The sequence below is a fragment of the Camelus ferus genome, chromosome 2 (assembly GCF_009834535.1).
Source record: "Camelus ferus isolate YT-003-E chromosome 2, BCGSAC_Cfer_1.0, whole genome shotgun sequence".
Classification (NCBI taxonomy): Eukaryota; Metazoa; Chordata; class Mammalia; order Artiodactyla; family Camelidae; genus Camelus; species Camelus ferus.
The window spans coordinates 58,700,449-58,724,624 of record NC_045697.1 but is presented as its reverse complement, the minus strand read 5'-3'; the positions used below and the strand labels follow the sequence as shown (position 1 = coordinate 58,724,624).

Here is a 24,176-nt window from a genome sequence, read left to right as displayed (position 1 = left end):
AAATTTCTGGTGTATTCAGGGGAGTTAATACTTGGTCTTGGAGGATTACACATGACATAATAAAACTGAAGTGGGCAAATGCATCTAATTTTCTGGAGTGACTTGTGAGTCCTAGTGACCTTTTTCAAGGTGTGGGCATGCTGTCTCCTAGGCAACAGTTAATCATAGAAGCATCGGTTTTTACTCTAGCAAAGTTGGCTTTTCTGTGGCTAAAGCTTTGGAATCATTAACCTAGAAGACATGCTTATTATTTCTCAAACTGAGCTTGGTTAATGGAAGCTACTCTTACAGATACTTAAAATGGGATGGAGTCTTCATCATACCCAGATATCCAAACAATGGCATTAAAAGCAGTTCTGAAGTCAGGTGACTGGACGGTTGATTTGCCCCAGGCTTTAGAGTCAAAGCTTTTATGAAATTCTAGATCTCTATATTTATAAAAGAAATATTATTAATGATTTCATGATTTAGAAAAATTTGGTAATATTTATAGAAAGAAAAGCTAATGGGTCAGTCTTGGGGAATGGCCATGGATCCAACCTTGAGCTTTAACATATCCTTAAATTTACATATGGGAGGTCTCTCTTCACAACATCCCCTTACTATCCTGGAGATCCTTACCTGCAGAATGCTACTACCTTTGCTCTGCATGGTGAATCCTTTGATTTTCTGTCCAGGTGGCAGGCCAACAGGAATAGAGCCGTTTTTGTTGAATTTCTGAATTCCCAAATAGTATTTTGAAAGGATTATACTGAGTAAAGTTAATGTAGATTATGCTTAGAATATACAGCAATGGACCTGAACTTTTTTGTGAACCTGTATGTATTTAAAACACATCTAAATACCAGAATCTTGGTGGTTCTCGTAAATGAATTAAATAATGCATTCACTAATTAACTTAGTGTGTTGCTCTCTCAGCATAACTGTTTTCTGACCTATTATCCTTACATGCTTGTCAAGCAAAGTTCATACATTTCAAGTAAATATTACTGATTTGGGATTCTTTTAAATTTGTTTGTTTGGGAGGGGTTTTTTTGGCATTGGCTGTACTTTAAGTAAGTTGTACCCTACATGTTATCACATGACTCCACTCAATTTCAGATTCCATTCAGCAGACACTGTCCTCCTCTTTTGTGCTAATGATAGCTATTTCACATATTGATCAAGATTTGACACCACATCTGTCAAGGTTTTGTGGCATATTGTGAATTATGAATTACCTTTGCAGACAGTCCAGGACAGTCAGGCACAGGTGGCCATTATGTCTAGGAAAAGACCAATCCCAAGATTTCAGTCACCTGATTAGACATTTTTCTTATTAGATACAGCCTCTTCATATATCAGAGATGGCTTTGCTTATAAAACACATATTGTAGCACAACTGTCAGCATTCACAAACAATGTGAGCAATATTATTTGCCTGTTAACAATTTTAACAGGAAAATGTATTTCACTACACTAGAAGTAGATGATACCTAGTTTGAAATGTTGAATTCCTCTTAAATAAAGAGTCTGCAGTGATTGCTAGTGCTTCTTTCCATCCTCTTTGTCTGTTACTAAACTTAGGGTCCATTCAGCAACAGGGGATGCTACAAACCGAACAGTGCTGACTTAAAACATATGCTTCAGAAATTTTGCTGTAATAGTACAATGCTAGAACTAATAGATGTCATTGTTTCAGTGAGTCAATTAGAATACCAGTGGCTTTAAGCAGTATCAGGGGGAAATGTTTTTGAGGGTTTTTGGAACCATTGCAAAGAAAATTATATTTTACATTTGCATTTCATTTTATACTCTATCATATCCACAAACAGTAGTATGACATTTTTGTTAAAATATAGGTTTTGTAATCTTATAAATATGGGTTGAAAGCCCAAGCTTGTCAGTCACAGTTGTGTGATTTGTTTCCTTAGACCGTTCAGTTCAGTGAGCCTCAGATTCCGTCATCTACAACGTGAAGGTAACTTACAAGATGGATACAGTGAGAAGTTGTATGTAAAGTGTTTAACACAATGCCTGTATGTAGTAATCACTCAGTTAAACCGAATTTTAAAATTGACAGGTGTAATTCACTACCATATATCCCAGTTCCTGCAAAAGGTTACAGGAGGAAAAATATTTTTCCTACTACCCTTGTAGTTTGTCTGGCTGGGGCCCTGCACACTGGATTGACAAAAGACAGAAATAAGAGAACAATATACAAATTGATGTTAAGTTCTACGTGACATGGGAGATTTCATAAGGAAATGAAGACCATATGAAATGGTTAAACCTGTGTGTTTTTATCTGAAGTTTGATAAAGAATAGGAAGTTGTGGGAAAACATGAGAGGACACAGGGTATGTGTGAAAGCTGGTAAACGGGAGAAACTTAGACCTGTTCTTTAGGATTCCTCTCAGCATCCCTCTGTCTTCAGAGATGAGGACACTCCTTTCTTTTGGGTTTAGGGAGAACATGTCTCACAAAAAGATTTTATGACCTATTTCAATGGATAAGAGGAAGATCAGAGAGTCCTTCCTGCACATGCTGTTTTTCACATTCCTTCAGCTTAAAATATTTAATATGCCAAGGCACTGTATTCTGGTATCATATTCTGATCCCCTGCATGGGCCATACGGTTACATAGCTGATATCACTATGTGAACATACTTGCCACCTATTTAAATTCAAGAGATGGCTGCCACCTGCACGGAGGCAAATGATTTTTGGCTCCTTTTGTTCTTGATGTAGCACTCTCTGTATACACTTATTTCTGTGTTTATGCATTGAAATTTGCTGGTTTAAAATTAAACTTGCCCTTTTTGACAAAAGATGACTATCATATTCTTTCAAGATTGTCTATCCATTAAACCCAGGTTTCTGAGTTACGTAACACCCAGATATATGGAAAACGATGAGCACTCATATTGCAGCTACTTCCAAGTACCTTGCTCATTAAAAAGTGATTATATATACATGTGATGATAAGACCATATTATTATTTTAGTATGTAAGTGTGAATGCGTATTACTGTATTACTAGCTTGATTTTGGAGCTACTTGTACATTAATAAATATCCTGTCATTTTATATTAATTATACAAGTAGTAAATTTTCATTTGCTCATTTCCTCCAATGAGGAAACATTTTGGAGCCAATTATGCTAGTATGAGCATTGAGTGTACTCATTTTTTTCTATATGTTCTTCCTCCATCTAGAAATTAGTTCTTATTAACTCACCATTATGTTCATTAAGTTGATAAATCAGCATGTATTTATTGTGTACCCAGTGCTCACTAAAGCATACATTTTGTTGCCTTTAAATTGCTTCTAAATATTTCAGGTTGCTTGCTAATTTATTGTGTTAAATTGATTGACCTTGATCTGCTTCTAGGTTTAAACTGTGTTCTCTCAGAATCTTAAAAGTTGCAAGGGTCCACTTTTCCATATGTAAGTTAGTAAATGAAAATACATGAGTTAAAATTGCAAGCATTGCTCATCCTTTCATAATCTCTATTCAAGAATTTGGGACTACTTTTAAATATCCTGAACTACAGATGTTTTGTTAAAATAACTTTCTATGCTGTGTTTTGAAAGGTCGAGAAATAAGACCCCAAAAATGAACAATGAATTTTACATAGGAAGTATTTTAATAGTTTTGTATAATGAAGGTCTATTTAATCACATTTTCTCCTATCAAAATAGGAAGGGCTATCCAAATACTAAGTTTAAATGAATGTTATCATGTAAAGTAGTAGAAAAGAATCATTATTTCTGCTGATGCCCTACTTGTCAGCTGGATCTTTGCTGCTTGTGAACTTAGGGTATGTGAGCTAAGTGATTTCTCTTTCTCTTTCTCCATTTCCTGGATTGACATGAGAATAGACAGAATCAGCCACAACAAGTTCCATTTTTCTCCTTTCCAGTGCCGCAGTAGGAGTTCTGTGGAACGTGTAAATTTTAGACCCCTAGCTACAATTCTTTTCTGAACTTTACGCTCTCAGCTGCATGTAACTGGAAAGGATGTTGCAGAAATAAGCTAGTAATGTTACAGAAGTAAAAAAAGAGAGAGAGAGGGAGAAGAGAAAAACTCCTATGTAAAAAATTATGAGAGTAACAATATCGTTTCTTGTATCCAGTATTAAATGACTGCTAAATAAATGTAAAACTTAATATTATGAGAAAATAAAAGTTAAAGATTAAGGTCTAGGTACTGTTTTGTTTATGTGCATGCATACACACACACACACACTCACTCAGCATATGCCTCTGGCGCACATATAGCATCACCTTAGCTCAACTCTGATTTTACCCAGACTGAAGTGAACTATTTTGTGGGCATTCAGGCCTTCCTCAGTTACCTCATTCTCACCTCTGATGCCTTCCATTTGTCTTTTAGCATTCTGCCTTAAGAACTTCCCCATGGCCAGAAGCTTGTTTGGCTGACAGCCAGCCATTCACTTGCATGCAGGGGAGTTCTCCTGGTGAAGATTGTCCTCAAACACTGGGGAGGAAGGGCCTGTGTGTTGTAAACTGAAATAAAATCACACGAAGTGAGAGTTGCGGGTTAAGTTTTACTTGGGGCAAAATGAGGACTATAACCCAGGAGACAGCATCTCAGATAGGCCTGAGGAACTGCTCCAAAGAGGTGGAGGGGAACTCATTATTATCTATGATTTTAGTGAAGGGGGGGGCGTGCAGTCGAGCACACATTTAGACAGAGGCTTGCTGCTAGTCACAAGGAGCAGATGTCACTGTTTATGATTTGAGTGCTTTTCTAGGTATGAGGAGAGGCAAGAATTTGGGCTCACAAAATCTCCTGAAAATATCTAACTATCTGAATTCTGCCAGTGTTCCCAGAGCACAGAGTGCTTCATTCCTGATCTCCACCCTGAACTCCTTTCAGGGAATGTTGGAGGTCAGTGGCTGCAGCGGCTCATGATTTAATCCAAGCAGAGGCAGATGGCAAGTGCCAATTTTTAGTTAGCAGTATCATTACCCCAGATTTATATTTCTTAGAGGATTATCTCAAGGATCTGGGCAGCATTTGGTCTTCCCTGCCAACGGTGGCAATGGTAATAATAATGCATATTGTGACTTTTCTTCCTTTTTAGTTTCTCTCTCTCTGTTCCTTCACACTTTTTTTTTCCTGGGATTACCTCCCAAATAAAATACCTACATCAAAGTTATTTCAGGCTCCGCTTTCCCAGGATCCCAAACTAGGACACTATACCACATATGAATGTTTTAATTTATTATGTTTGAGTAACTAAAAGCATTTGTAGCCGTCATCAATCAATAAATATCTACCGTTATTTAATTATTTAGTCGTGTTATAAAAAATATTACATAGCATTCTGTAAATCTGATTTGACAAAATGTTAATCATCTTACCACCTCTTTTAACATTTAGCCTATTATCTACCTTCTTGGAAAGTAGCTGTAATCTTGTTAGTGAAGTAGGATTTACATGTGTGCAACAATTGTCGGTTTACTGAATTTCTTGTTAACATGCTAATTGGAGTGATGTCTTATTCCGGATCTCCCCAAATGATCAGTTTCAGCAGAACTTTCTTCCTAAGTCTTATCTTTCGAAAGCAGGCCTCTTGAAAGCTGTAATTCACATAGAAGTTGTTGAAAACTTATGAAAGAGGCGGGATTTCAGCCAGTCTTAGATAAATGTATTGGAGATTGTGAAAGTCAGTATTAAATTATAATTGGTATGTGCAAGGGCACAGATATAGGAGAATTCCGAAAGAGGTGGATTGGGAGAGAGTGGCCCTACAACCAGCTTGCTTTTTCTTGTGTGAAAAGGGAAGTTTGTGTGCAAGAAAATAGTATGTGAGAGTGAAAGTAAGGCATTATTTCGCATACAGCTTTTCAGAAGAAAATCAAACATGTCATAATAAAAATTCTGGCATTTGTCTACTAAGACATATTTTGTACTTGTGGTAGATGCATGAAAGATGTAGTATAGCTCTCTTACAGCTATGGCATGATCTGATTTAATAAACATCAATATTTTTCTTCCATTGTGTTGCCATAACCAAAGATAAAGTGATTGCCACATAGGACTGGGAGAAAACTGGTTGTGTTCTCTGTGAGCTTCTATTCTGGCTGTTGCATGCTTGACCAGTTGGTGAGAGTGGCTCTAGGGGATTGACTGCATAAGCTGTATTCATAACTATCTTCTGTGGGAGGTAAGGGACTGGAACAAGGAAAGAGTTTGTCCTCAAAGTAAAAAATCTTTTTCTCTACAGTACTGTCAAGAAAAGTACTGACTATTTCCAACATTTTCTTTAGCCTTCAATTATCAGTTTAAGAATTTTGGACTAAATTTGCTTTAATTTGATTTTTATTTGTCCTAACGTAAATAAACTAGGATTGTTAGTAAGCTACTTCTCTGGTGACAAAGTTAAGAAAAACATCAAACTAAGGTTATAAAATTCAGTCAGTTAACTTAAGCTATCTTGCCTCTTTTCTATACTGAAGAATTGTATGGCGCTGGAAACAATAGAAAGAATCTTTTGAAGTCTTAATATACCCCTCATTGACCCTTTTTCTATATATTTCCAAGTGCATATGAGAAAAATAGACCTGGTCTTATTAAACTGCCATTTATTAACATTAACGAAGTAGCATTGCTGCCATGGACAAAAAAGGAAAAATAACCTATTTTTCTGCCTTCTTGAAGTTTGCAAGATAAATATGTACTGATTCTAAATGAAAGGGAACATCAGTAAACTACACAGATTTATTGAGTTAGCTTGTAGCAAAATGAGCTTGCTCCATTTTCACATACTTTTTCTGGTAGTGAATGTTTTAATCTATTGATGCCATGGAGAAATGCTACATTAGCTATAAAACAGAAAAAGAGCACTGCTCAGTGACAGGACCAATAATATGTATAGTGCAGCAAATACTTTGCAAGATTTTAATGGCCCTGACTTAAAAAGACAATATATAGTTTACGAGGCTGAGGGAGAAGATTCATGAAAGACTGCTGAATTCTGCAAATGCATAAACTTAACTTTGACAAGAAATTAGGACATTAGTTTTACAGTAATAAAAGATCCTATTGTGATTCCAAAAAAAAAAAAAAAAGAAAATCCATTCTCATAGCACTCCTGCATGCCAGATTATTATACCCCATTCTCTCTATTGTAGTGTAAGCATTTGACTATTAGTTCTGTTGTTAAGGAGTTGTAATTTTCTATCACAAATCTCTCCTTTTTAAAATTGGTAGGCACAGTAGAGCATAGAACCCATGGCCTAATGACTCCATGCCACATGCGTCGCAAGTGAACTGATGCTAAGAGAAGATTTGTGAATTAAGATGCTATTGGTTGTGAATAGGAAATATCCACTTGAGAAATCTAAAAATCTAAGCCTTACCACACACTGTCTCTGCAAATGTATATGTCATTTATTTGAAAGTAGATATCAGATTCTGTAGACTACATAGTTTTTTATATAAGTGGCAAATCAGCCAACATTCACAACTTGAGATTTTATTTAAAACATAATTTGAATCTATTTTTCAAATGTATTGACATTTAAAATGGGGCATCAAACTGTGGTGTTACTATATGTTCTGGGTGAGAAAAAAATTAGTCACTATAAACTGACAAGTAAAATCTTCTTGAGAAACTATGTAGACCATCTGATGGGCATAAACTTTAGAGCCAGGTTGTTGTCTTTTACCAAATCCTAGCTCTGTTTCTTACTAAATTTGTGACCTTAAGCAAGTAACTTAATTTCACCTCCTTACATTTTTCTTAATCTGTAATATGGTGATAATATGCTTACCTTAAAGAGTTGTCTTGATAATTAAATGAGTTAGTAGTAAGGGTTTCCAAGCAGTAAACATTCAGTAACTGCTAGCTATTGTTGCTATAAATGCTTCTTGTTTCAAAATTATGCATTTATTGTCAGGTGTTAAAATGCCAAAAATGCAAGTTATTTTGTTTTAAATGATTATTATTTTTAATTGTAGCATGATGTAACAGAATATAGTAGTTTTTAAAAAGTAATTAGATATTAACCTAAACTGTCTAGTGGGTTTTTTAATTAAGTATTGTATGCAAAAAAATGTTTACTTCAGCATAGCAAGTATGCAATCCACATACATATATCATTAAAAATTTTTTGCCTTTTATTTTGCCTTTGGTAATATGAATAAAGTTATACCACTTATTTAAGAGCATCAAAGATAGAGACCCTTTATGCTGATTTAACAAATTCAAAATATTCTCAACTAGCTTTTATATTCCAGGCACTGTTCTAGTTGCTGGGACACAGGGGCAAATAAAATGGAGAGGGTCCTTGGATATATACAACTAACTTCCTAGTAGATTAATAGAGTGTGTCATAATATGGGGGCTTCTGAGAAACTATAGTTTCTACCTGAAATTTATTTGGTCTTTAGTGGTGTATTTTTTTTTCATCTTACATGGTAGATGTAATAATAATACATATATAGCATTTACAGTTATACCTATAAACATGAAATTAAAAATTTAAATGAATACCATCTACAGTGAGTTTACTAGATATCAACTGCTTTTTTGTCTACATTAAGTTTTTTTATTAAAGAGTGAGAAAATTATACATAATAATGTTATATTGTTGATAGTTCCTTCCTCAGTGCTCTAACCAGTAAATTCATTTTTATGATCCTTCTACTAACAGAGCTTTTAAGGCAAAACTGATTAACAAACAGTTGGAGGCTAGTTAGTTTAAATAGACTGTAAAGCATGTTGCTAGTGGTCCTCTAGAGCAAAGAATAATGTGGTCATTTGTTTCATTCTCTAAAACTTGTTTTTCCTCTAATTTGATACATTTTACTAAAACAAACAAAAAATACATTTGGTGAATTACTGAGCAGATGTTGGCTGAGTATTATAAAGAATGGAAAGGGAAGCACAATTTATGTTGTTTGTTTTAAATTAATTTTAAATTTAATATCTCAGCTTTGGATGTTGTTCCACATTATATACATTTGAAGGGCTGCCTGCTTGTTATTTCCTTTCTCAGCTTTCACCTAGCTAATTTACAGTCATCTTTTAAGGAATATTTATTCCTTCTGTCACTGTCTCTCAAAGGAAGAACATAAATTCACAGGGAAAAGAGATAGGGAAGAATATGCTCCTGTTCTTATATCAAATAGTCTGGCATTGCAGAGCTAGACTCCATTCTGAATGCCTTCAACTGCAAATGAGGAAAAAGTAGGAACTATTCACTCTGCAATTTACTATGTTTGGCCAGGCCAGTGGAATCTTGCTACTGAATTGTCACAGACAGGCTATGATGGACACTGAAGGATTAAAGAAGAAACAGGAGACTCCCTACTTCTACCATTTACTCTAAGATTCATAATTAACAAAACATGTGTGTTTCCTTCAAGTAGGAAAAAAAGTAGCAAATAGTTTATGTTTGCCACCTTTATTTTGGTGTACTTAATTCTGTTACCCCTGCCTTTCTTCCAAACCATGTCAGACATTATGGACTTAAGTCACATGCTGCCTCCTGCCTTTACAGTTGACCAGTACAGGCATTGTAAGCCTAAAATGTGACACTGCCCAAAAGGTGTCAAAAAAGAAAGTCTCTTGTCTGAAAAGAGATTGTAAGTAGATGACTCTGAAAAGAGATTCTTTAGCAAAATTCAGTGTAAAGCTTTTTTCAAGGTAAGTTATTCCTAGTTATTAGTACTAACTTTGCAAAGTTTTGTTTGTTGAAATCAGGCTATCAAATCACTTTCTATATCTGATAAATATAACTTAGTGGATAAAGCACTGTCAAGATTTGGAAAGTAATAGGGGTAGCTGAGAACTATTCCTCTCTCAGTTGATGCGATTATTCCACAATAGTAGCTTGCACTTGAAAGATAGTGTCTACCACTTGTGTCCTTGTGTCAGAGGGCTGGCACTGGATGTGGGTCTTCCACTTCATATTTATTTAGCTTTTCTTTATCTAGTTTCCTTCTTTGTAATATCAAAATAATAATATTGTCTACTTCATAATGCTAATGTGAGTATTATGTGGATAAAATGTGTAAATTATTTTAAACAGTAGACCAGCTAGTAATTAGTAAGCACTCAAAAAATATTAGTTATCCTCCTTATTTTCATCATCATCACCTTCTTGTTTGCCAGAGAGCATAGCATTGAGGTTAAGAGTACAGGCTCAGAAGTTCAAATACCAGTGTTACCAAGTCCAAACTTGTTCTGCTTGCCACACGGCAGGCCAAATAATCGGGAGACCAGGTGTTGGGGCAAGGAATAGCGACTTTATTCAGAGAGCCGGCAGACTGAGAGGATGGCAGACTAATGTCTTGGAGAACCATCCTCCCCCAGTCAGAATATAGGCTCCTTTTATACAAAAAAAGAGGGAGTGCGGTTGGTTGTTGTAAACTTCTTGGTGTATGAATTCTTTGTTCTTGTAGCTGTCCACGTGGGCCAGCTCATGGTGCTCCTGCAAAACCTCCAACAAAACAAATGTTACTCTCTATTCTGCAACTTGTTATCTTTACATGAGTGTAGAGCTAGCAAGACTAAGCCTAGAAAACAGGGCACAGGGTTAAAGCCAAAGGAACAGATCTAATATGGAGTCATATTTGTTCTTTACTATGATAGCAACTCTACCAATTGCTAATTCTATGACCTCAGAACTCCTCACCTATATAACAGCAACAACATTCTCAACAGGATTATTGTGAGGTTTAAATAAGATAATACAGATAAAGTACTGGGCAAATAGACTGACATAGTAAATAAACAAATAAACAAACAAACCAGACTAAAAGCTAAATAAACTGGACTAAAAATAAGTTGTAATATGGTTTAAGGAGAAATTCCACAGCAATTACAAAATCTTACTTAGCAATTGATTGTAGAAGAAATATTTTGCAGTGTACGATTGTATAAGTAGATAGTGAGAGTTATAATGGACTCCATTATACAGAGATAAGAGGTGGTACCTAAGGAAGATTTTTATGTGCCTCTTTAGCAGCAGTACTTTGCCATCTGTAAGATTTGTCCCCTTCTCCTTTGTTCACATCATTGAACAAGCCATACCAAGTTCACATTTGGAGCCATTTGCCAGTGATTTTAAAAGCATGTCAGTGCCAACATTTATTGACCAGCAGTTATAACAAGACATTGAGATAAAACTTGATAATCCCTGAGTGAATGATACAGAGTCCCCTGCCTTCAAGAATCCGTCAGTATAGTTGGCATTTGAACAACTTGAGGGTTAATCTGAATATCACTTATAGTTGGCCCTCTGTATGCACAGATTCAACCAACCACAAACCATATAATACTGTAGTACTTACTATTGAAAAATATCCATGTGTAAGTGGACCTGCATCATTCAAACTCACGTTGTTCAAGGGTCAACTGTGCTTCCAAAAGATAGAAGGTAAAAAAGCAAAACAAAACAACAACAACAACAACAAAAACCAAGGGCCGAGAGAATAATAAATGAGACGGTATGAGTGGAATAAACTGGAATAGATATTGGCAAACTATGGCCAAAGGATAAACATCCAGTGCATCATTTTTTTACTGGCCCATAAGCCAAGAATATCTTTCACATTTTTAAAGAATTGTTTAAAAAGAGAAGAAGAAGAAGGAGAAGGAGGAGAAGGGAAAGAGGGAGAGGAAGAGGAAGAGGGTGGGGGAAGGCGAAAGGGAAGGGGAAGAAGATAGCTATGTGACAAGGTTTGTATGTGGCACACAAAACCAAAATTATTTACTGTCTGGCCCTTTGCAGAAAGTTTGTCAATTCCCAAACTAGAACATTATGGAAACCTCTCCCCTATAACTATGTTAAAGTTATACACTTTTCAATATGGGGCTAGAAAATAAAGTAGTATTCATGAAGGAATATGTTAGAACCTAAAGACAGAGTTTGGATTAACTAGGGGATGAGGTATGAGGTTCTGAGCAGGCTACAGAGTGAGTAAAAGTTGAGAAATAAATATAGATGTGGAGTATATAAAGTAAAATAAATAAACCACTGTGAAGAATATGGTTAGCATATAGGATCAGTAAGATACAAAATTAGAAAAGAACATTATAAAAAACACATTCTTGGAAAATTATAGCAATGAACATAAAGACCTGAAATTTATTCAGATAAATTGGTATTAACATCCTAATTTTATCGAACACCAAAAGCTAAATGAGTAAAGATCTTATATCCACTTTTCAAGAGATTCAATTGACATGTATGTGATATATTTGGTGTGTATTTCCAAACTAATGAATTCTGTAAATAATTTTGTTTTTTAATAGTTCTAGAAATCATATTTATATTATTAACCATGCTATTACTGAATACAAAATATTTTCCTCTCTTTGGCTAGTGAATCTAGTCCAAGTTGGTTGGGGTATTTGGAAGAGTTCTACAAAGTGCCCGAGTATGCAGTAGCTCCTCAGATTCCTTAAGCTCTTCCTCAGAATGTTTTCTTCTTTCCATACTGAATGTCACCATGGATTTTGTTGTCCCATTCTCTTACACCACGTGATAATAAAAACTTAATTCTAAGAGTAATTCACAAGGTCCTAAGAGCTCTAGTGAAGACTGAACGAACAGTATTTAGTCAAAGTAAAGTAACTTGACTTCTTTCAGCTTCTCTTGTTTTCTCATCAATAAAATTAGGATAACCATCCCTGCCCTTACAGTGTATACAATTGTGACTCAAAAAGTATTGCATCACCTAATAATTTGTTTTTAATACTGTTAAGGGTTAAAAAGTAAACTGTAGTTTGAGGCTAATATCCTAATTCTCTGTTTTCATTTTTCTTATCTGTAAAATATTGGCTGGAATTAAATATCTAAAAAAAAAAAAAAACTTTCAGCCCCTGAACCCTGGAAATATTAATTATAAGGTATTGACTAAATATTTGGAACTAGATCTAGATTCATTTTGAATGTCTTATTTTTGCAATATCCAGAGCTGGACCCATAGACTCTAGTCACAGGCATCAGTCAAAAATACACTTCTCAGGAGCAAATGTATGACATTTTCCACATGAAACTTGATTGTAGTCAAACTGTTATGCCTTGTGTTTCTAACTTCAGCTTCTCGTAACAAAACCCCCTCTTTTTGCCATTCATTGCTGTTGTCTATTTTTAATCTTTTTATACCCATTCCTTTGAAAGCATTTAAAAATAACATATTGTTGGTAAATAAGTTAATGAAAATCACCAGTTGTAAGCTTCCCTGAGGCAGAGATCAGTTCCTCCTTTGTAACATATTTGTCATAGTACCATCAACTCCAGTTTCTTTGAGGATTAAAAAAAAATGATCCACTGGATGACTATTCACATAGTACCTGTTCAGTAACTGTTAGGTATTATGATTATTAATATTTGTCTCTGTATGTACAGCTCTAAGAGCTTTGCACATGACAGACGCATGCAGTAGATCTAATACATAAACATGTAATTCTAGTACACTCTGAGGGGACTCTGCCTGTGTTTTTTGTTTAGCAATTCTAAATGCCACATGGTTGTTACATGGTGGTGACAAATCATTATGACAAGGGTACATCTTAGATGAACCAAATGTAATGTTCACTTAAACTGTTATCAGTGATAACTTTGAAAAATTATTATTTTTACTAGAAGCTATCACCAATAGATTCACAAAAGAGGCAACTAATAGGACCATTTTCTTTTAAAAGGCTAAATTAATAGTGTGAAAGGTTTTCCAGATCTATCCATGGAATGGAAAGTTAATACAAAATAAAAGAGTCTCAGTTTCTGCAGCATCTACAGATACTGTATTTAAGTGCTTAAATTAGAATGTGGCTAGTGAGAGCATTTTATGAATTGTTGACATTTTCAGTCTACACGCTCCAGGATAAAATTCATTGGGAGGTGATAATTTTGGAAACGCATTATATAAAGCCGTTGTAAGACAAGGTGCTTGAGCAGCACTTTTATTCACTGATGCATGGGTATCATTTGAAAAACACAACTTAGAAGCTGAGCTGCAGAGATTATTCTTGTCTTTCATTACATAAAAGATTAGCACTTTATTTACTGAGCAAGACAGATGTCTGTCAGAATTTTTGATGTGCAGTATACCAAAAAATTAATGAACTTCATAGATCTTTTTATTTATATTTACTGAAGCGCTTCTGTATTTTCCTGGTAGATGTGAAATGGAGAAGAGAGAATTTTCTCTGCCTCAGAATAATAATTAATAGGACATAAAGTATTCAGCACCGGTTTGTTTCTGGCGATAAGAAATATCTTGTTTCCTTGGCCAAGAAATAAGGAGCCCATTTTTTTCTATTATTTTATCTTCTCTAGAGAGGTGCTTTGCACTGCTATTCTCATGGCTGATAGCCCTGAAAAGTATGACATTCAATCCCTTTCTTTGAAAATACCACAGTTCAATTCATCATTGCATGGAGGCATAAGAAATATTAATTGAACTCTTTCTTTTTATGTGCTGGGCACTGAAGATGCACTCATGAATAAGATCAAAACTTGGATTTGAATTTCAGCTCTACCACTTACTAACCAAAAAAGTTAAGATAATGAGAACATCTGCCTCATAAGGTTGCTTGCGATGATTAAATTAGTATTGTATACAAAACGTTAGTGCAATATGTGGCACATGGTGCATGCTTAATTAATGTTAGTTTTTGTAACAGACACAGTGCCCTCCCTCAGGAAGATTCCATTTATGCTGTTGATCTCCTCTAAAGTGCACTCCTACTTGGATCTGGTGACAGAACAGAAATGGAGAGCAAGAGCACAACAAACTGTGTTTGATTTTACATGTTGTGAGAACCAGTGTATGCTATTACACAAATGACAGGACTCTGCCACCTGCCTGTGTTGACGCTGGTCAAATCCTTCAATCTTTTGAGTTTCAATTGACTCATCTTTGATATGGCAGTAACTTGCACCATATCACAGTGTTGTTTGAAGAATTAAATCAGGTGATTTCATGTGAAAACATTTTGTTAAGTTTGAAAGTACTATACAAATAGAAAGTATTATTGTGAACTTTTGGTTATCCACTTCTAGATAATTTTCTATGTAGATAATGCACTAGGAAATTTTCAGCTAAGACTGATTTTTTTATATTACTTATTTGCCTTACTGCCAGCTGGCCTGTGACAAGTATACCCAAATGTATTTTTATAGTCTAAGCCAAATGTAACCAAGAAAATAATTATCTTTAAAGTACTACTACATTTCAATGATAAAAATATTTGATTATAAGTTATTTAATATTTTATAACTATCTTATGCTCCCCATAAGTGTCTTTTTATTTATATATTACAGAAATATAGAGGCATTATTGGATTATAACATTCTACTCATTTAGAACATTTAAATTGTAGATAGAAAATGTATGATTTGCAGTTTAAAAGAAAAGAAAATTTAAGCTACATTAGAATTAGATACAATTTCATAGTTCTTAGTTATGGCAATTTAGTTCTAACAATTTTTGGCAGGCAACAATTTTATTTCTCTGTAATTTGCAGTGCAATTTGAAAAAGCTTGGCAATGCATGCGTATGCTCTCTCATCCATACCTTTTCTAATTAAAGAACACAATTTAAAAGTGTTACATATGGTATGGATATGGATAGAACTAATAACATCTTATTTTTCTAAACAATAACATAACAATATATTATGTCTATTTTATAAACTGTTGGGGAATGAAAGGAAAATTTACTAGTCTTTTTTTTTTTTTTCCTATTTCTTCCTTTTATACAGAATCAGTTACCCTTTGTTTGAATTTGTCATTTACTCTAACCACAGGATATAGCTTATGATGTTAAGTTTGACAAAGGACAACAAAGAAATCACTTTAAGGAAATATATAAACATATTTATGGAGGTTGAATGGACAATAAAAGTAGTTTGGGGATTAAAAGTGAATAGAGAAAAGGAGAGAAACTAGTTCCAGAGAAGTTTGGAAATGAACAATGAGAGCTACAATGTCAGAGTTCAGGATATTGGACCAGACTAAAAGACAGGAGTCCCTGAGGAAGCCCTTGCAGAGTTGTCATCATACAATTCGTTTATTTATGATCTCATTACAGAGATGTGAGAAGGGAGTATTTTTGGCCTATGTTTTTAGATTGTCACAGACTATTTTAAAGCAAAAAAATTTTTCTTCCCAATATGCCCCCAAGACCATTCATATACTTTTTCTTCTTTTCCTTTTTTCCTCCAGTTTTACATTTAATGAGTTGGAGGTACAAACTGCTCATAATTTTTACTTTCCTCTCATCCCTTAAAATATTCAGACATTATGCAGATAATTCATTGCACGTGTGATACTGGATAACAAATCCAGATTCTCTTTTGCCACTTTTTTTTTTCTTTTTACCACATGTTTAAATTATCTAGAAGCAGAATTAATCACCTTTATTTGGATTATGTATTAATTTAATAGTTGTTCATTGAGTATTATGTGCCAGGCACCATGAGGTTGTGAAGGATACAAGGGTAAGCATGTTTTCTTACATCCATGCAATTTGTTTCCTTATTTGTATTTTTTTTTTTCAGGTGAGGGAAGCTTCTAGAATTAGAATTAGATGATGGACAGTGACTGGCTAATTCGGAATGTTACTAAGCTTATCAGTGACAAGTTATGTTTGCCTTGCCAGTTTTTGTTATGGGAATATAATTTGTGTGTGCTTCTTTCAATTTAAATTACAGGATTGTTTTACTTCAGTCTTGAAAATAGCGAGTAAATGATGAATGAGCTACAGCCAGTCATGACATAGGCAAGACTGTAATAATTTTCTCTAGTAGTAGAACTACCTAATAAATCTTAATTTTGAGTCAATGGCAGTAACAAAGCAGACATTCTTTCCTCATGCTAGTTTATGCCAATTTCTCTTAAATTAGACCAGGACCAGAGAATTAAATGTAAAATTTTACCTAATGACATTTGGGAAAACAGAGGTAAAAGATCTTTGAAAAATAAAACTGTTCATTAAATTGTAGGATAGTATTTATAGAATATCGTAAGTGCCTTATCAATACTTTTTACTGCATATACCATCTTCCTTATTAAGTATTTGTTGAAGAGAGAAATACTAGTCACCAAGAAGTTGAGACAATTGTGCTTAAGAGTTAGACGAAGAATTTTATGTAGAACAAGACTAAAGTTGTGTGGGTACACTTTATGTTGTAGAATAGAAATACCTTCGTGTTTAACTAAAAGGATATATATTTGAGCGATTTCAAGGAATGAAATTAGTTATAGAAATTCCCTTGTAGGTTAGTCCTTGAAAAATACTAACTTTTATATAATATCCCACTCCCAACCTCCATCTTCATTGTAAAATGGGCTTCCAGTCCAAACTTTTGAGACTAATGGTTAAGTAATTTTTTAAAAGTCCTTAGTTATGCTTCTTCTAGTTGTCAGTCTGAACTCAGGCTTGTTAGTATTCTAGTCATAGCATGAAGTGCATCTCTTAGGTAAAGCTTTTCAATGACCTATAATGAGGCATACAGCCAGTGATGACTGCAGTTACTTCATAAAGATTAATTGAGGATGATGGTAAATTGTAAGTGTAAGAGTATATAGAGTTTTTAAAACAGTCCTAGAAACCCTGTTAAAAATAAGATTTGTAAATTAATGAGATAAGCAATCTAAAAGAGATAACCCCACTTGCAACTTCCTAAGCATAACTTTTTATATATACCAGTTTTGTCTCTTTTGAGCTTTCAGAAAAGTCAGTGGAGACAAGTGAGTGTGATATTGACAATAATTGAAGACATGGGCTTAAATTAAAGCACAAAAATCTCACCCAAATGTAATTATCCCAAACGACATTATATTACTTATTGTACATGTAGTAGCTCAACTTATCCCTTCCACTGAAATTATCTTAGATTTATATCACTTGCAATCTGTGATTTTTTTAAGTTTGTGTTATGAACCCATTCTTCCCTGACTTTTCTGCCCTTTTTTCCCCCTAATGATCCCTTTTATCTTGTGATCTAGGCAAATTTTCTCTAATGAGATAAATGTTTATAAGAAAAAGAAGAGCCTGCTTGATGAGTTTCATGCGCGTGTTACAGTTTCCAAGAATTTTCCCTGATATGTATTGATCAGTACCTTAAAAAAAAAATGAAATCTAACTTGAGACATACATAACTATAACGGTTTTGAGGATTTCAATATATTCTTCTAAGAGTTTGCTGAAAGACTCAGTTAAGAATTTCAGAAAAGGCCAGGGCAGGTGGCTTATTATTTATATCAACTTTCAGATACAGATTTTTCTGAAAGACAGTATTTTTCCACAATTATATAAAATACTGATGAGTGGGAGGAAAAGGAGTTTCTTCAATAAGGATTCTAAACCCATTTATTCAGGTTGAGAGCATCCCTGTTAACGTGCCATCTCATGAGGTGCATTTCTCATAAGACTGACAAGCTATAGAAAATCTTAGACCTTAGGAAATTAGTTTCAGAGCAGTTTCTTCTGAAAAGATCAATCTTGAGTTGGGTAAAAAGCCAGACTATTATATTAAATAGTGGTATAAACTACAATATTTAATAAATGAAACTATCCAAACTATTTGAAAGCTTTCTGTGTATAAGTACCAACCTGTCTTCAAATGGAAAATACTGATGCTCTTATTATGAATATTGTGTTTCCTATGTTTATAGTTTGGAATGGTATGTTTATTCAGTCTTGACTTGATTAACTTTTGCCTTGTTTTTCCAAGTTTGTACTGTATTTTTAAGCATATAATGTGATTACTTCTTAAAAATAATTTCATAGAGAAATGAGGTTTTTAAAAAATAATTTTGTAGAGGAATAAGGTTTTTAAAAACACAATGTTCAATAAAGCAAGTATGAGTGAAATAAATTATTTACTTTCAGTTTGGAAGAGGTGAATAAAAGTGCTTGGCCAATATCGTACCATTAATCTATTCTCTTTTCTCCTTTCTCTCTTTACTTCTCTCTCTCCAATAGAAGTGGAACAAAAAGGTAATTAAATACCTTTCATAAATTATATACTATTTATAGGCTAAGTTACTTAACAGTTTAACATTTAGTTAAAATAATTTTGTTATTAATTCATATCTATTTTATGAAAATTTATTTACTACTTCTGCTGCTCAACTTCACTTTAATCTGTTGTACTGACCAGTGCTGGTTTGAATTTTTTAATCCTAAAACAGTTTAATAGTGTAAAATTTTCAACCGTGCATTTTATTCGTCTTTATTTTTAAGTAGTTAGAAATCCAGTAGATGGTGATGGATAGTGACTGCTTTAGATTTGTTTTTATTTCCATACTCGATAGTTTTCCATTGTTTTGGTGTGGTTCCCCTGTTCCTTTAATTTTTAACTATTGGGGGGAAAGGGGAAATGGTTTTCTGAAATACCTTAAAATAAATTGCTTTAGTAACCAAAGGGTGATTATTAACCAACAAAACGTTTATATACTGTTTTGATGATAATACTTACCCATTCTTTATAATTATAGACATTATATTCGAATCCTGAGAAATTATTCTAATAATCAATTTTATTATTGAGTAAAAATTGATGATGGCCCTCTATCCTTGCTATGGAAGATTTTGATAGTCAGGTTTTCCCCTAAACTTTTCATTTTCCTAAAGTAAAACTTGGGGCATTTTCACAATATATTTTCCTTTTTAATAACCTGAAAATCCTAGCTGAGTTTTATCTTAGATTGTTTTCCACTGGATGTAGGCTTATAATTGCTGTTAAAGAGTTAAGCACTAATATCAAGAGAATAATAATATAATCATTAAAGTACGGGTCAACATCCACATTTCTTGTGATTTCCTAATTTCTCCTCCCAGTACACTTCTAATAATTTAAAACATAACGGTGGACTGCATGATTATCTTTCAGTGTGTGTGCTCTGCAAAAAAATTAGAGCAGTGTTTCCCATAGCAGGTTCAGCAGAACACTACACTGCAGACAGGCTCTGTAGAAAGGGTTCCAGGATCAAATTCATTTGTGTAATTTGCTCACTCTTCCACTTCTGCCTTGGAGATCACTAATGCACCTAAGATATTTGAATCTCTGCCACAATTATGTGTAATATGATATTTCTTAAACACATATGGCTAGGGATCTCTGTTTTTTTCTGTGTGACACATAGCTATACCACTTACAACAGGTGCTTCAAGAACCTCCCTGTGGGAAACATTGCTTTATAGCCCCTTCATTACAGATGAATCAGCCAAGCTTTCTTACCACCACTCCCATGATGTGCTACTGAATCATACTAAAACTCGAGTGAATCAGATAATTCCTACCCATTTTCAGCCTGAAGTATGAGCAGCAAAATATTGTAGCAAGTAATCTTGTTTTTTAATGTTCTTCTCATGTAACAGTAAAAGGTACATGTTTTTAAGTTCCAATACTACTGTATTTAACAGGACATTTTTAACTGATTAAAATCTAGATCTTGGGTTCTTCTCTGTAACCTTTCACCTTTTCTTCTTTCCTTATTCCTTCTTTCCTTTCCTTTTCTTCCTTTCTCTTTTTCCTTCCAGTATCCATCCATCACTCATTTTTAATTGTGTGGGTTGCATGCTCTGTGTGTGCTATAGCAGCTTTAAGAGCTTTTTTTTTTTCCTAGAAGATTCAGTGGCCTGATTTACAGGGCTTTTTCTTTTCCCTTATTATATATTTGAATTTGTATTAGATTTTCATTTGTTTCTTAGTAAGTGTAGAACAGTTAATAGCACCAGAGTGAAAACAGTATTTTTTAAATTTCCAAATAAGGTATATAAAACCATCACATATAAAAATTTATATTTGTTATATGTCTGTAGAATGCATAGACATGTCACATCTATATACATAGTATATCCAAAAACATTGTAACACATTTGCAAAGGTAAAAAATCGAAAGAAAGCACAGCTACTCATAAAAAGATCGGATTTTTTCAGCAAATGAGATCAAAATGATTCTGAACAAATGTCAATGTGGAAGACTGTTCTCAGAAGAATGAAGGAAAATAATTAAGTGGTTGTGGATATTCCTTGTTAGATTTACATTCTAGTTGGTGAAAAATAAGAATATATGACAAAATATTAATATATTTATTATTTTAACTCTTTCCCTTCTGACAGTTTTTCTTTGCCCTGGACTACTAAAAGGAGTATACCAGAGTGAACATTTGTTTGAGTCCGACCACCAATCTGGGGCATGGTGCAAAGACCCTCTTCAGGCTTCTGACAAGATTTATTATATGCCCTGGACCCCCTACAGAACTGATACCCTGACTGAATACTCATCCAAGGATGACTTCATTGCTGGAAGGCCAACTACAACCTACAAGCTCCCTCACAGGGTGGATGGCACAGGATTTGTAGTGTATGATGGAGCTCTGTTCTTCAATAAAGAGCGCACCAGGAACATAGTAAAGTTTGATTTACGGACTAGGATAAAGAGTGGAGAGGCTATCATAGCAAATGCCAATTACCATGATACCTCCCCTTACCGTTGGGGAGGCAAATCTGACATAGACCTGGCAGTGGATGAGAATGGGCTATGGGTAATCTATGCAACAGAACAAAACAATGGTAAAATTGTCATTAGTCAATTGAACCCTTACACCCTACGGATTGAAGGGACATGGGATACTGCATATGATAAAAGGTCAGCTTCCAACGCATTTATGATTTGTGGAATTCTGTATGTGGTCAAATCTGTATATGAGGATGATGACAATGAGGCTACGGGAAATAAGATTGACTACATATACAACACCGACCAAAGTAAGGATAGTTTGGTGGATGTACCCTTTCCCAATTCATACCAGTACATAGCAGCTGTGGATTACAACCCCAGGGACAACCTTCTTTACGTATGGAATAACTATCACGTCGTGAAATATTCTTTGGATTTTGGACCTCTGGATGGTAGATCAGGTAAGTTTGACTTGATGTACTTTCAGGGGAAATCAGTTTGTTCTCAGTAAGCTTACTGGATATTTCGATTAGACATCCTTTTGTGATCTTTCTTCTGGTCTCCATATCAAAAATTATGCATTGTCTTTTCATCTGCACAAATACTACTGTTGATTACTTTCAACTGTAAAAATGTATAGGCATAAGAAACTGACTCTTTCTCCCCTGTGCAGCTAGTCTGTAATCGTCAGCCCTTTTTTGAAGGGCATTTTCATTATCAACTGGTTAGTTCGTTGTGTAGTGAAGTAAACAAAACCTTTGCAAAAATAGAATGCCATCCCATCTAATTAATTGTGGCATGCCCTGAGACATGCTCTTGACTTGAAAATGTCAAATGGTTGGCTTGATATAATGCTTCAGGAACCCTACACCAACATATTCCACTCACAGAGAGCATCATGTATGACCACCTCTACTGCAAATATTGTCAGCTTGAGTGTACATATGTCTGAGTGTATCTAATAGATGTATACATAAAATGTTCATAACTGATAAAGAGAAAAAATAGAGCTCAATTTTATAAGAAACAGCAATGAAAAATACAGCTTTAAATACATTCGAGATGTTTTAATTCCCATTCTTTAAAAGTTTATTTTTCCTCTCTAGGACATACTGTTTGCTTTTAATGTTGTTTAAAGACAGTCAAATTGCTTTATCTTTTACAATTTTATTTACACAATTGAGCAGAATTATCTTAGTTTAGAAGTTAAATTATTTTAAGTAGCAGTAATATTGTTCCTCATGAAAAAGTATAATGGAAAAGTAAGATACAAGTGTCTTAATTTTGATAGTAACATAGGAATTCAAAGTTGACTTTTTTCCTTGAAGTTAATACTTCTTGTTTTTGGCATTACTTTTACTGTATTTTTACTAGCATGCCGTTCTGCTTACCAACATATTTCACTATATACATATCTTCTTATACAACTAGATTCTAAGTGCAATGTAGCTAATAATCTTGCCTTACCCATCTTTTTGTTATTTTTCATCTGATTGTTATTTCTGCCTTCTTAAACACTAGTGTAATATATGGCATATAGAAAATAAAGGCTCAATAACTCTGTTGAATGAATGAATGGATGGATGAATGAATGAATGAATGCTTTTCCACTTTTCACTGTGATAGAATGTCAAATTGGGTGGCATTTTTTTTCTAATCCCTGAGAGGCTTTTGTCAAAGTCACAGCAATTATTTTCATGGCCAGCAATGCTGATATTATGTTGAATTGCTTTTGTGGAAGGAGAAGCCTAAATATGCAACAGCAGCAAAAACAACTTCTCCTTAATAAGCCTTCAAAAATCTCCTAGACCAAGTGCAGTATCTGGCTCACCTCTGTACAGGTAAGGTTTCTCAATCCAGTACACCCTTCAGTTAAAACTCTAAGCAAGAGTAAATCATCTGGAGTATTTGGGGAACACAGTTCTTTCAGATCTGTGATATTGTTAAACCAAAATTCATATTTTGGTAGTGAAAATTCTATTGGTGAGTAGTTCTTAGCCTTTTTTGACTTTCAGTTGGAACTGGAGTAATTTCTTTGCTTTCCTTTTTTTTTTTTAAAGTATGGTTGATTTACAATATGTGTTAGTTTCAGGTATACAGCAAGATGATTCAATTATATATATTTTTTCTCTTTTCCGTTATAGGTTATTACAAGACACTGAATATAGTTTCCTGTGCTATACAGTAAATCCTTGTTGTTTATTTGTTTTATGCAGAGTAGTGTGTATCTGTTACCATACTCCTAAACTTATCTCTTCCCCCCAACTTTTTCCCCTTTGGAAACCGTAAGTTTATTTTCTATGTCTGTGAGTCTTTCTGTTTTGTAAATAAGTTCATTTGTATTATAATTTTAGATTCCACATATAAGGGATATTACATAATACTTGTCTTCTCTGTCTAGCTTGCTCCACCCAATATGCTAATTCTTAGGTCCATCCATGTTGCTTACTGCAAATGGCAATAATTCATTCTTTTTTATGGTTAAGTAATAGTCCCTTGTATCAGCATACCACATTTTTTACCCAGTAATCTGCTGATGGACATTTAGGTTGCTTCCATATCTTGGCTAGTGTAAATAGTGCTGCTATTGGGGTGCGTGTATCTTTTTGAATTACATTTTCTGTCTTTTCTGAATATATGCCCAGGAGTGGGATTGCTGGATTATATGGTAAGTCTATTTTTAGTTTTTTAAGGACACTTTGTACTATTTTCCATAGTGGCTATACCAGTTTA

The 24,176-nt window shown here is 34.2% G+C and overlaps 1 protein-coding gene across 11 annotated transcripts in view; it reads left to right on the top strand.

Moving 5' to 3' along the window:
- ADGRL3 (adhesion G protein-coupled receptor L3) overlaps positions 1-24,176 on the top strand; it is a 560,304-nt gene that overhangs the window by 179,223 nt on the left and 356,905 nt on the right. For 9 of the 11 annotated variants that reach the window (XM_032459457.1, XM_032459461.1, XM_032459445.1 and 6 more), the window contains 2 exons: positions 18,961-18,975; positions 21,104-21,904. In XM_032459457.1, the coding sequence (XP_032315348.1) occupies positions 18,961-18,975; positions 21,104-21,904 (816 nt within the window). The remainder of the gene's footprint in view (positions 1-18,960; positions 18,976-21,103; positions 21,905-24,176) is intronic. The other 2 variants (XM_032459450.1, XM_032459448.1) reach the window with 1 other exon arrangement.